This window comes from Garra rufa, chromosome 13 (genome assembly GCF_049309525.1).
Source record: "Garra rufa chromosome 13, GarRuf1.0, whole genome shotgun sequence".
In the NCBI taxonomy this organism is placed as follows: domain Eukaryota; kingdom Metazoa; phylum Chordata; class Actinopteri; order Cypriniformes; family Cyprinidae; genus Garra; species Garra rufa.
The window spans coordinates 23,896,251-23,910,060 of record NC_133373.1 but is presented as its reverse complement, the minus strand read 5'-3'; the positions used below and the strand labels follow the sequence as shown (position 1 = coordinate 23,910,060).

At 37.7% G+C, this 13,810-nt stretch overlaps 2 protein-coding genes across 2 annotated transcripts; both read right to left on the bottom strand.

Moving 5' to 3' along the window:
• Positions 1 to 4,436: 4,436 nt before the first annotated feature.
• Positions 4,437 to 7,118, bottom strand: foxf2b (forkhead box F2b). The gene is made up of 2 exons (XM_073816970.1): positions 5,793 to 7,118; positions 4,437 to 4,935 (listed from the first exon to the last, which is right to left on the bottom strand). The coding sequence occupies exons 1-2, from the start codon at positions 6,745 to 6,747 to the stop codon at positions 4,757 to 4,759; spliced, it is 1,134 nt and encodes a 377-aa protein (XP_073673071.1). The 5' UTR covers positions 6,748 to 7,118; the 3' UTR covers positions 4,437 to 4,756.
• Positions 7,119 to 12,053: 4,935 nt separating this feature from the next.
• On the bottom strand, positions 12,054 to 13,492 carry foxq1b (forkhead box Q1b). Its single transcript, XM_073817042.1, has one exon. The coding sequence runs from the start codon at positions 13,381 to 13,383 to the stop codon at positions 12,454 to 12,456; it is 930 nt and encodes a 309-aa protein (XP_073673143.1). The 5' UTR covers positions 13,384 to 13,492; the 3' UTR covers positions 12,054 to 12,453.
• Between the last annotated feature and the right edge of the window lie 318 nt (positions 13,493 to 13,810).

The window sequence follows — 13,810 nt, the reverse complement described above, 5'->3', positions numbered from 1 at the left end:
TTTCTTTTAAGCTGTTCACGTTTTTAATTAACTTGTTCATTTTAGGTGTAATCTTTTTATACTTATTTCATGCTGTATTTCATATCAGCTACCCATATATACATGACTTGCGGTTAAACGTGTACATTACATACTGTAATTATTTATATCTAGGCCTATTATACATGCCTACGGCTATGATTTAATAAATAAGTGGTAGGATACAAATGGTGCGTATATATTGTGAATATTAATTTCGTGGTCCATTGATAAGGTCAGCTGCTTGCTTAATGGTGTCAAATGAAGCTCTCACTAAGAAATGAATCTCTGGTGTTCCTTTTGCGTTTGAAAAATAGTAGCATGGGACGCTGCACTGGTGCACAGATGTCAGACTGCACGCGAACAGGAAAGACCACACACTAACTTCTTCAAACAATGCGGTTAACTACAGCGAATGGGTTAGGGATGCAATCAGCTAATGCACTAAAAGGAATGTTCCATCGCCAGCTGCATAGAAGTAGCATTATTCATGAGCATGAGGTGTATGAAGCCCCTCATGAGCTGATGTCACAGCTGTCGTCCGCATTCTTTGGAAAGTCTGCTTAACTTTGAGTCAGAGAGAGCTTCCATGAAAGGTGCTGTAAGGTTTCTCTCCTGTATACCGTTTTTGTGGAACGGTATACAGAAAGTGGTTATACTCCATGAATATCACTGAAATAACTGCCCTGAGATGTGACGCCGTTCTCAGATTATGTGTTTAACGAATCAGAAAGCCTTGGATGCTATCGCTGTCTGTCAATCATTTTGCGCGTTCACTGTCACAACGGGCAGTCCATATATGGGAAACCGGAAGCTGCGACAGGACCTTAAAAAATTAGTGTGAACCAATAGCAAGAGTGAATATCCACCTTTTTCCTTCCCATAAGAGTGGGCGCGGCCATTTGTAAATTTTATGGGTCTGGACTTGTCCGCATTCAGCTATTTTTAGCTGTACAAAACAGCTGGTTTTGCTGCTTGATATTGCAAATTGGTGTGTATTACCATGTTATTTTAATGTATTATCTTAATTATGAACACAATGGTTTGTAGTACAAACTGTTTTATCGTTTTCTGCACTTTGTTATTCTTCTTGTTTCCCTATAGAGGATTATGAACCGGAAGTCTCACCCATAGACTTAATTCTGCGTTGAGGAAGAGGTGGAATGCTATTCATTTCTGGAAAGAGCTGCTGAGAATGTGCTTGAAAACAAATGCCAAGCTTGCTTTTGCCCGACAGGTAAGGATACAATGGTTTGTTACCAGGGTGTGTTTCTTTTGTTGGCGAAAGTTCTGGAATGGCTTTTAATAGGTTGTCACTGTAATACTTGATAGGCTGCTGTGAGGTAAATATTGTTTTTGTTTCTTCACTTGGGTGTGTGATACAAACTGGAGTAGAGTTCACTGGTGAGCCATGGCAACTTGCTTGCCAGAGTTTTTTAAGATGGTAATCAGCAGAGTCAGAGATCAGATATCAGTCATAATGAAATTATGTATTTTGTTTCATTCACACTATCCCAAAAATATCCCAAGCCTTGATATTTGGACCCACTCATTTAGAGTTCATTGCTGAGTCACGACAACTGTGTTTCCCAGGCTTTTACGATAGTAATTAGATGTGAAATATCAGTATAAATAACTTTTTTCGATTTCGGCTTTGGCCGCTGGGGGGACTCATTGCACAACTTTTATTAGCGAGGGAAAGCTGTAAGCCCAAAAAGCACACACTGAATAAAGAAGAACGGCTTTTTTTCTGTTCTCACTATTACTTAAGCACTACTATGAAATTTTAAAAATTAAAATGTATAGATAACATTATTACAATGTCTATTTCTTGGAATGAGCTCATAACATATGAGGCATGGGAACTGGTTATGGTAATAAATACATCAAACTCTTTTGGTAGCTGGTTATGGTTATTAAACCAGTAAATACATTGCTGCCATAATTCTAGCTTTTTTTCTGCTCATTACCTCAATACAAGATTCTGCCTTGTATGAGGTCAATGAACAAAATATGTAATTCTTGGAGCTAAAACACATGCCTTGACTCATAATGCTGCAAGTCATCTCTTTAATGAAAGGCATTCTACTCTTGCATCAACAGTTATAGTTGTTCCAGTAAAAGACATCCCAAATTATGGTTTCTTTTCATCAACATTTAATCTTGTGAATCTGATTAAATGTTCTGCATACATTGTTAGTCGTTCATAAAACATATCTTAGTGAAAAACGTGGGTGTCTCCGATATCTCATAGAATATTTATTTTTTATTTAATTGTTTATAATTTTGGATATGCAAATCTGCAGCTAGCTGGTATGCCAAGAAAAAACACTGAAAGCTAATTCATTGGGTTTAAGTTTTGCTTAAGACTTAAAGACGTCAAGGACATACTTTAAATGTGTCTTTGTTCAGTCAATCAGCAGTGAACTCTATACAGAAACACATCTGGTGCACAGTTTTCATGAGATGTAATGAGAGCATGGAACTCTGTGAGACTAAATTAATTCAGCATCCATTTGGTTTGGGATTTTTTCCCAATTGATGTTTCACTATCTTAAGTTCAGCTGAGGCCAAAAGTTAATGTTATCAGTGCGTTTCTGTGAGTGACCACTGATGTTTCACACCCAGAGTCTAGATCCTATCCCATTCATTTTTTTTTTAATTACAATATACAATATTGATTTTATTTTGTGGCAATGCCTTGTTGAAATCAGATCTCCAGATCAACTGTCATCCTCAGATAATAGTTATCCCAATCCTTAATATTGTGTTTGGCGACATTATTATATGCATTGAAAACCTCTTTTCTTTTATTACCCTACAGATTGCGAACTGTGTTTATATGGTCATTTCCAGGTGATTTTACTGGTCTATATAAATACCTCTGGCCTGCTTTAATAATAAGGCTTTGTATTTTTTGGAAGATAACTGTGTTTTGAAGACGGGTGCAATTGATGTAGATGAATGTAGTTTTGAGTATAACTCTTGTTTATTAGTAACTATAAATGTCTCGTTGTTATTCTTTCCAAATATTCGCTCAGGTATGCCGCTTTGTTTATAAAATCAGAAGGAATATTGGCAGCCGAGTCTATTTCACATGCGTCGGGTGAAGGTTCACTAAATCACCAATAGATGGCGGTAGATGACCATCTAAAAGCTTCAACTGATGCGCCACCAAAAATCACACTAATAGTTTCTGAAATTAACTTTTGTTTTTAAATTCTTACCGCGACACATGTGTCCTTTTACTTTTTAAGAGAAACAATAAAAACGTGTTTTTTTTTTCGGTTTTATCTTTTGTTATCTATCCCTACGGGTTCCTTAGGGCACTACTGCATGTAGCTTAAATGAAGTTGGAAATATAAAATAGCCTATGTTCGATGCGTTGCGACGGGAAGACACTGTTTTAAATGTTATTTAAGAGTTATTACAATGTTTACCAAGAACATTAAAGTATTCAAATAATATAAAAACTGTAATTCAGCATGTTGGCCAAACCAGCGATTAATTTTACAAATGTTAAGGCTAAAACTATGTTAAAATATGTAAACAATGTTAAATAATAATTTGCCTATTTTCATTTTTGTCTTTGTTTTCAATTGTAGAGTAGCCTATAGAAGATAATTTACTTCCTCATAATACACAATGTTGCTATATTTTATTTTATCCTTTTCCTGACGCATTTGAACATTTCTTGACGATTTACACGAGGAAGATCGAGAGTAGTTGAAACACCTATTACTCCAGTAAATATTTCACAGGGTAAAATAGGCTATTTGTTATTATTTAAAATGCCAACTTCTGTAAAGGTATAAAGTTTCGGCAACAAAATCGCTACTGAACATTTCCAGAAGATAAGTTGACTTTTTGACCGAGAGCATGTTGTCACTGTGGCTATTATATGGTTGTTATGAAATTATAAAACACAGTTCATGCAACTGCAAAAATGTAGGCCTGAAGTTTAAATAAAAAATAGGCTTAATAATAGGCCTAATAATAATATTGCGATTAAAACTGTGACAACTTGCCGCGCACTGGCGTTTGAAAAATCTCCAAACTTCGGTTAAAAAAGGCTACCTTCATTATACAACTTACTTATTGTATATTGTTCTCTTGTTTACACAACCGCTGTACAAACATACAAAAATATGATAGGCTACAGGAATTTTGGAAGGCAGCATTTACAGCAATTATTCTGGTGTTGGAGGGTTTTAAAATAGGTGTTTGTAATCAACATAAAAACACTGATGAGGAAAAACACACATTTAGACTTTTGACACAAAAGATAGATAGATAGATAGATAGATAGATAGATAGATAGATAGATAGATAGATAGATAGATAGATAGATAGATAGATAGATAGATGTTATTGGCCTGTTGGTCAGGTAAAAACACACTACTTTCCTTGAAATGTTTTATTGCTAATTTCCACATCACATTGCACTGTACAGATTAAATGAAATATACTTATATGTGCTTAATTCAAACTCTATTGAAATGTAACCACAAGGCAAAGTGGCAAGTTCATGGCTTTATGGGTTTCGCTGTTTCAAATGCGCTCGGTGCGGTGAGGTCAAGTTAAGTCAAGTCAAGTCGCCATTGGCTTTTTCGCTGGTTTTCAAAAATACATTTCCAAGCATTTTGTAAATGCACAATTATTAATCCTTCGTTAATTGTCTTTACCTCACAGTTATCCAAGTGCTTATCTTTGTGCAACTTGATCCGCAATAAGCGCACTACATCACGCAAGGTTTGACGTCTTGATGCATACTCTGATGGTGGTGATGGTGATGATGATGGTGATGATAATATCCACCAGCAGACGGATGGAAAGAGGTAATTCCGTTAAAATTCAACATGAAGTCCTTCCGCTCTCCGACTGGGGAAGAATGTGTCGGATAGCGCGATATACCCACTGGGGACAGATATATGCAAGATAAACATACAGTGAGATAAAGTGAGATAAACATACAAATAATGATCAGTACATAAAATTACGTCTTTTATTAAATTAATTATTTTTTTAATCAGGTCATAGGCTACATGGGTATACATTTTTTTGCTACCCCATATACAAGCATTTACCTCCACACACAGTAAAATGTTCCTGTAGCTGCTTTTAAATGTTTAAATGTTTTGTAACAAAATACATTTCTTTTACCGTTTTATTTTTAAGCATACGAATTGTTTTTCGATTGTTCAAGGCCTTTTAAATTGCTTATGATCTTTACACATTTTTGTTCTTAGTTCTTTGTTCTTGTTCGTTTAAATGAAAATATAACGGTTCTTAATTTCTCATGACGATAATAATAATTATAATTCTTAATTACTGTTTTTTTTTTTTGTTATTATTATAATAGGCCCTAATATATTATAAATGCGTTTTGCTGTTTCGTACCCAAACTGTTCGAACAGGAACAAAATAAAAAACATGGACGAGCGTAGGCCTACTGAAATCTTTCAATTGTAAAAGATGTCAATGCTTTTATAAAGCTTAAGCTGAATTTAACAGCTATCAATTCAAAACATTTTGTACAGTTTATAGTCATCTTAAACCTAATACGATGAACTTTTGGCATTCTGAGAGCTTTCTTTTCATCCTGTTTCAGAATTTCATATTAGTTTTGACACTGCGCGTGATTTTAGCTATAAATAATGTAGGCCTAGCCTTTAGATACATTTTCCAACGTAACAGGCTATAACACATGTTTTAAACAAATATAATGTCATCTATATATTTCAGAGATGTATGTGTACTTTATTGGCTCTTACCTGACATGTCTGTGTTGTCTCTCGCACTTTGCTGTATGTAACCCTGTTCCAGAGAGTAGGTGAATATGCCGGGATGCTGCCCTGTGGACGTCGAACTGCTCGAGACTGTAGTCGGCTGTTTTAGGTATGGAGAATTTGAAGAAGAGGCCCATAGTCCTGTTCCCTCTGAATACGGCGAGTGACCCTCAAGCGCGCCCGTTATTGCAGGAGAAGACGGAACTGGGCTGGTGTTGTTCTCCACGCCATAGTCTCCGTTCCCTGGCACTGGACAGCTAGCCATATAACCATGTCTCGAGCTGGGGGACATGTGACCATGATGTCCGCTGTTTATCGACTCATAACCATTACCAGACAGGTCCAGGTTATAGCCACTGCCATGGCACGCAAGTGCGCCCGTGGGAGGTTGGTAATCGAAGCTCTGAGGTAAAATGGCGGAACCGAATCCTAGACCGTTCATCATTCTGTACATCGGTTTCATAGCCTGACACTTTCTCCTAAATCCTCGTGGTCTTCGCCGAAATGAGCCTTCCTCGAACATAAACTCACTGGTGGGGTCTATGGTCCAGTAATGTCCTTTACCCGGCCGCCCAAGTCCTTTTGGTAGTTTAATGAAGCACTCATTCAGAGACAAGTTGTGCCTAACAGAGTTTTTCCAGCCCTGGTAAGAGCCTCGGAAAAAAGGGAAGCGTGTTTGTAAGAACTGGTAAATCTCACTAAGTGTGAGTCGCTTTGTCGGTGCGCTCTGAATTGCCATCACAATGAGCGCAATGTAAGAGTAGGGCGGTTTCTCCGGGCGTCGCAGTCCTGAGTTGGTCTTTTTAGTCTTGGACACTGCGCCATGGTCCTCCAAGCTACCTGTGGAGTTCATCAGTCCTGGATGCAGCGCGGTGGACGCTGGACTGGTCCTCATCGGGGGCGTCGACCGCAGTGGTCCGTGGGAGCTCTCAGTCGTCATCTGTCCCGCGCTGACGTACGAACACAACTGGTTGACAGGCGTTGACGTTGACAGAAGAAAAAAGCTTAAGCAAAACCCCGAAGATTGAGATATTTGATAACCAATAACTGAGAATAAACGCCACGCTTCAGCCGAAAACGTCGTGTGCTAATTTAACCAAGCATCCTATGTAGCTAAACTTAACGGTCTTCTTTTTTTCCTGCCTTTAGCGCTGTGATCAAAATCCTGTTTTTTGTGAGGTAAAATATATCCAAGTACTGTGCGTATTCGTGGTCGTTATTAACGTTTTGAAACGGTTCTTTTTCTGCCACGAGCTCTGTTCTGATCCTGGCGACTGTAGTCCCTTTTTGAGGAAGAAATGGAAAGACTGAGTTCGTGCAGCGCCTCATCTAAACAAAACTCGACAGCCAATCACTCAATAACTCTCTCCGGCTTTCTCTCCTCTAATTGCTCCTCCTTTCCCGCCTCACCCACCCCCTCAAACCCCTAGACCCATACAAACTCAACTCTTTCTCTCTCTCCAGAGCCTCACGCACTGTCCACCAAAATCAACTGACCCTCAATCTATCACTATGCGACCACAAACATTGCGTCTCTCACCATTATCATCATCTTTTTGGCGTAAGCCTGCTTTTTCTTTTGGCTTATTTATAAAATATGCTTTGGCTATTTCGCCCGAATGAGTCAGTCAGTGTTGCACGCTTTATGAGAATAAAGTTGGGTATAATAGAATTGTGATTTTTAATAAAGGTTGTCGTAGCTTATCGAGTGAGCTGAAGGCTAATCTTATTGTTTACGTTGTGAAACTTGCTTTTGCAACTCGAATTCTAATTGAATGGGTTCATCTAATGGACTTGGAGGGCTGTCAATAATGAGCGTGAGAGGCCTTAATAAAGCTAGCAGGACTAAAATAAATAAACCATACCATCAAATGAGGGACACAGTGATCAGCGAGAGACAGACATGGACAAGGGAGAGAGAAAGAGAGGAATGACTTTGGCTCGAGTGGAAGCAGGCTGTCTCCGTCGAGAGGTTTGGATACCACACACAGCGCTCCAGTATCAGCTTACGGCCCGGGGCTACAGCACATCCCTTGAGTCCGGCGTTCATTAACAAAAGAAAAAACCAATTAGCCATTTGGACGTCGACAGCTTCCGCCAGCAAAGAAGGGTCACAGCAGTCTTCGTAGACTAGTATAAATATGTATTTATTTATATAAACGTAAACAAGTCTAATACATATTTCCTTACATTTGTTACATATTTAAAGATTAAGGTAGGCCTACTTTTTTAAACAATTCTAATTGTTGTTATGCGGATAGTTCGTCTGTTATTGCTTTTGTTTTAAATGTTATAGTTAAAAGGAGTATTTATTTAAAACAAAGTAAAATTGCATTGCTCATATATATATATATATATATATATATATATATATATATATATATATATATATATATATATATATTAAGCAATGTGGTTTTACTAATATGTAGGATAAGCTGTTCGCTGACTTTGTATATCGAATTTAAAGATCCGCCATTGCATTTTATTAGTCTACATATTATTAATTCATATTATTAGCCTATGTAATGATTCTTATTTTTGTTTATTGTGTATTATATAATTATTTATGGAATTATAAATAGCATTATATTTATAGACAACAAATACACCATTGTGGCTCCTGGCGGTCTTTTTTTTTTTTTTTTCTTTTTTTTTAAACATAAATGGCACGGGATATGTTATCTCTCGCGCTCTCTTTTTTTCCCTCCCTTTTTAATCACCCAACTCTTTTAAGTGTTCTTTTGAACAAAGCGAATCAACAATCCCCTAGTTTTAGCTTACCGTGAGGATGTGGATAAAAACATGTTCCCGCGCTATATAAGCAGTATTTCGCCGGGTTTCCTCCGCCCGCTGAGCGCCTGACCCCCGCCGAGTCCCGGATACCCGCGGCTGCTCTAGAGGAAACCGAGCTCTGCACGGGACTTTGAACACAGGCCATCGCTATGAGTGTATGTGCGTAAGAAAGCATCGTACTCTCTTACGCACATTCACTCACTGATCTATTTTCATTACAGACCTAATTGAGCCACAGTAAACAAGATTTATGACTTATTCATTGTCAAACTATGCGCATCAAAGGCTCCAGTCAACCCTTGATCGGAGACCATTTTTTGCCTGATATTAAGTATCAGAAAAAAAATGTAAGTATGTCATATAAAGAAATTAGACTTACACCTGACACACAGTTACAATATATAGGCTACAGAATTATTTTAGGGTGAAGTGTACTTTAAATTATTAGAGAGAGAGGGCGCTAACAATTAAAAAATTGAAATATAGGACAATGAGAATACTAATGAATGGAATTATTAGAGCTTATAACAGTGGTAAAATGATGCATGATATTTTATCCATTGATGCCTTATTTTTCATGTGTTTATAATAATTGCAATTAATTGCATCCAAATATAAGTTTGTTTACACATTATTTATGTTTGTACTGTGTATATTTATATATAAATACACACACATAGGCTACAGTATATATTTTGAGAATATTCACATGTATATATTTTTAGTCATATAATAATATATAAATATATTTAAAATACAAACATAACATATTATTCTTAAATATATCCATGCATGTGTATTTATATATACATAATAATAATAATAATAATAAAAAACTTTTATTTTGAATGCGATTTATCGCGATTAATCTTTTACCCGGCATTAGTTTTATAATTCTTCTATCACGGTTACACCTAGTTCTCATAGCCTACTACGTATAGCTCTGTTGAATAATGATAGGCCTATAGTTCAAGTTCACTGAAAAATTCATCCGAGATGTGTAAACGTAAATTTATTTGATGCTTGCTGATTTTGGTGCAAGTTAAATCATATAAACAAAAAGTTTAAAAGATTTTTACTGTCCGGTAATTTGGTTTCGATGTCAGTCTTTGCACTGGAATGAGTGACACCAGTAGGAATGTATTTTAGTATAAATACATTGTACATTTCGTTTCGTATATTGTCATGTGTAATTAATTTGGTTTAAACCATGCTCTTTTTGCCTTGTATTTTTCTCTGTAGATAACCTTTCCATTGGCCTGTATGTTTATTTAAAATGGTTTCCAGACAAGCCTGTATATTTACAGCCCACGAATGAGCGCTTATTTGCAGCTGATCCTGATAGACTAACGGTTGAGCTAACGGTTTTTACATAAACAGGTGTGTCATTCTGCGAGTTCACCTGCAGGTTGCAGCATCGCACTTAAATGGCAAGCATTTTAAAAGGTAAGCGTCTAAAACTTGACAGCCAGACAATGCATTATTTGCTGTTTAAACGTGCCATAACCACAGAAGTACATACAATTATGAGCTTTGCTTAACTTTATTATAATATTATAATGCAATAAAGTGCGACCACCCTCAAGCGCTTTGAATTATCTCAACTGTTAATCAGTTAGATTTTTTTACCGATTGTGGATTTTATATAAACTTTTGGCGGTTTATATAACAAAACATTCTCTTTATTCGTTAATGAAATATTTAATTCATTCGTGTATCCATTCGTGCATAGGGAGTGCAAACGATATAAGAAACACGAATCCTCGGAGAATTGGTCTGCTCTTAATCAGGCCCGCTTCCTGACCTGAAAGTTACAGGGCTGTCAACCCAAGGAGATGGTGTGACTAAAGACTAAAGTTGAAAACGAAACGATGGCCCTGCTTCAGTACCGCGGACAGCGCAAAATATTTTCATCTTTGAGACAAGCAAAATAAATAAATAACTACAAACTTTGTCAAGATTAAAAAAAAAACACAGGTTACAAAATAAAATGTGTATCAATAAGAGATTCATGTCTTGCTACATGATCAAATTGTTGTCCTTTTGTCGTGGACTAGAGTTCAACCGAACATGAATGCGCTTTTGTATTTGTGTGATATTAAATGCAAACATTCTAGATGTTTGCTGATGAATTTATTTATGTAAACGGCCAGATATATATTCAACAGTTTTTGTAAGGCAAATTTGAACGCTGTTTTGAAATGGTCTGATGTTCAATACGCTTTGACTTTTGTAAAGGTTTGTGCTTTACCCGACCAGTTGTAACTAATACGCCATGGCGTCGAGCTTATTTTGCATTTCCGGGCGCATTTCCATTCGCTTTGATTATGAAGGTTTAGACGTATATAATTATCTTAAGTTTATAATGTAACCATAAATATTATCGATATTAATTTATAATAAACATAAATGGATAAACGATAAATATGAACTAAAATATTTCTGGATAAACTGGACATGCTTTTTTGTTGTTTTATGAACTTGAATGCTTCATTAGACTGAGTTGACTTGATTGCCAAGAAGTGTCGTTTCCATTAATTCCAACTTTGACAGCATTCGACTTTTATTTGGCCAGTGGCTGCAGCTTCAGTGAGTCATGCTTGAAGGCATATGTGTTGAATTTTCTGCAATCATTTGAAGAGGAACTGTTTTGGAATCAAGCGTTTCCTGAGACGTAGTATGTTGGTCAGCGAACAGACCTTGTAATTTCACGTTAAGAGAAAGTTTTGTATACTTCCCTTAATAGAAATTTCAACAGTGCGCGAATTATAGTCTACAAGGGATCAGATATTTTTAAAGAAATTTGTATAGGTAATTACAAGGGCTTATACCTCCAAGACAATGATTTTAAATGAACATTTTTTTATTACACTCTTAAAAATAAATGTTCCAAGAAGGTGTTTTTGCAGTGATGCCATAAAAGAACCATTTTAGTTAAAGAACTTTTCAGTGAACTGTTCCTAAAAGAACCATTTGGAAGAACATTTTAAAAAATCTCAAGAACCTTTTCTGCATTTGACAGGTTCTATGGATGTTCAAGGTTCTTCATAGAAATATTCATGCCAATAAAGCACCATTATTTTTAAGAGTGTGTGTGAAAAAGTAACTTATTTCTATATGTTATCACTTAATAAAGTGATGCATAATTATAAGAATTAGACTATGTTTTGTCTAGCTATGTATGGTTTGATATTGATCCTAACTGAAAATACTCAAACAGCGTGCGGTTGCCATGGTTACCATCTCAGGCAACATTGATTTCTGTTTGCTGTTGTCATTGTCAATGGTAAATCATTCAACATTTGGCTTTTTTACTGTTTTCGTAGTTGCCTTTGCCTGATTTCAACAAGAGTAAGTCAGAATCATTGTAGAAAAAACATGTTAGTGGAATGTGTGACGTCTAATGCGACACTCAAAGTACGGTTTCAGACGAATAATGAATGAAAATGCTTCCTTTCTTATATTTTGTTTTATTAACGAAAGTACAACTGCATATGTTGTCCAACTGACTGAGCACAGCTCTAAACAAACCGTCATATTTACACAGACACGAAACAAGGTACAAGTACAACCCAACACAGTTTTTCAAAGTAGTAGACTACATTTAAATACATATTCTGTCCATAATTATTGGCATGGTATGCCATCGTTTACAAGAATTGAAAGTGGAATCAGTAAACACTGATTGCACTGGCGCAGCACTGATTCATCTAAGAAGACATCTAAACAGCAAACATGCCACATTGCAGAAAGTATTGTGCATGGGCTTAAATCACGAAAACACACCATTTAACAGAGGAAAGTGCACATAAATGGTGTGTCAAACACCAAAGAAATTGCATTTGTCATTTCATGACAGCAGAGAGTCTATTCTGAATGGGTGATATCCAGTCTCTGGTACAGTAGTGTGGGAGTGTGCCAAACCCGGAAGGGAATTCGGTATGTCCGGCATTCGACTGATGTTAGTAATGTCCACCGTATTACACCTGTAGATTGGAAAGGCGTTCGACACCTCAGAACTGACCTGGAATCCGCTCTGCGGCGCATGAGACACGGTAGACGGCGGATAGCCCATGACGACCGGCAGAAAGTGCGGAGCCGCTGACAACATTAACCTGGCACCAAAACACGTGTCCTCTGTGCTTTGCTCCCTCCGCATAAAGGGTTTACTGAGGATGCTGTCTATTGCGAAGGAACTGGAAAACTTGGAGGTTTCGTCCCGCGCTGGGAGCCGGCTGTCATCCGCAGGCGTGCGCTCTTGAGATTCCGAAGCGCTCAGGATCTTCTTACTGATGCGCTTCCTCCTCCGGCGGAAAACGCCGTCTGCGAAAGTGTATTCACTGTGTGGGTTCAGCATCCAATAGTTGTCTTTTCCCCATGGGCGCGAGGGATCTCGCAGCACTTTTAAAAAGCAGTCGTTTAATGACAAGTTATGCCTTACGGAGTTGCGCCACCCCGTGTAGCTGCCCCGAAAAAACGGGAATTTTTTCATTAGGTACTCGTTTATTTCAGCAAGTGTGAGGCGGCCGGTGTTGGAATCGCGTATGGCCATAGCAATGAGCGCGATGTAGGAGTATGGTGGTTTGGGTCTACGCGTATATGGTTTCGCCTTCCCGTCCGAAACGGGGGCACTTGGTCCTGGGCTGTTGGCTGAACAGTCTCCATCCGAGCCCAATTCCTCCTCGGTGGACAGCGGTGAAGCCACGTTCACATCCATGTCATTGCACAGGTCCAGCGGCTTGTCCACAAGGCGACTCGCAGAGAAAACCTCCAACTTCATTGTAAGGCGCCTCTGTCACTTTAAGCTGAGTAGCTTTTTATGAAAGTCTATTTGTTTTGAGCTGCACTTTCGGGAGCGCTCAGTCTCAGTTAATGTCAAAGAAACAAGAATTATCACTTCCTATCGGTTAAAAAGTCCTCATGGGAGAACGGACTGCACCGGCGGGTGTTAATATAATCGCTCCGCAAGGACGGCCCACGGGGGCTGGGCTTAGAGTCTAGACCTATCAATCACAAACGCATTCACGCGAGTTAAGGGTTTTGAGATGCTCACCTGCCCCCGTAACTGTACGGATGAAGTATGCGTGGTTTGGAGTCGTAAGGGCAAAAATGATTTGTGTGAACATTTGAAGTGGTTATTAGTATTTTAACAAGTTCTTTAACAAGTCAGTGTTTTGCTTTAAATGGGATAAGGTCAACAGGTTTGT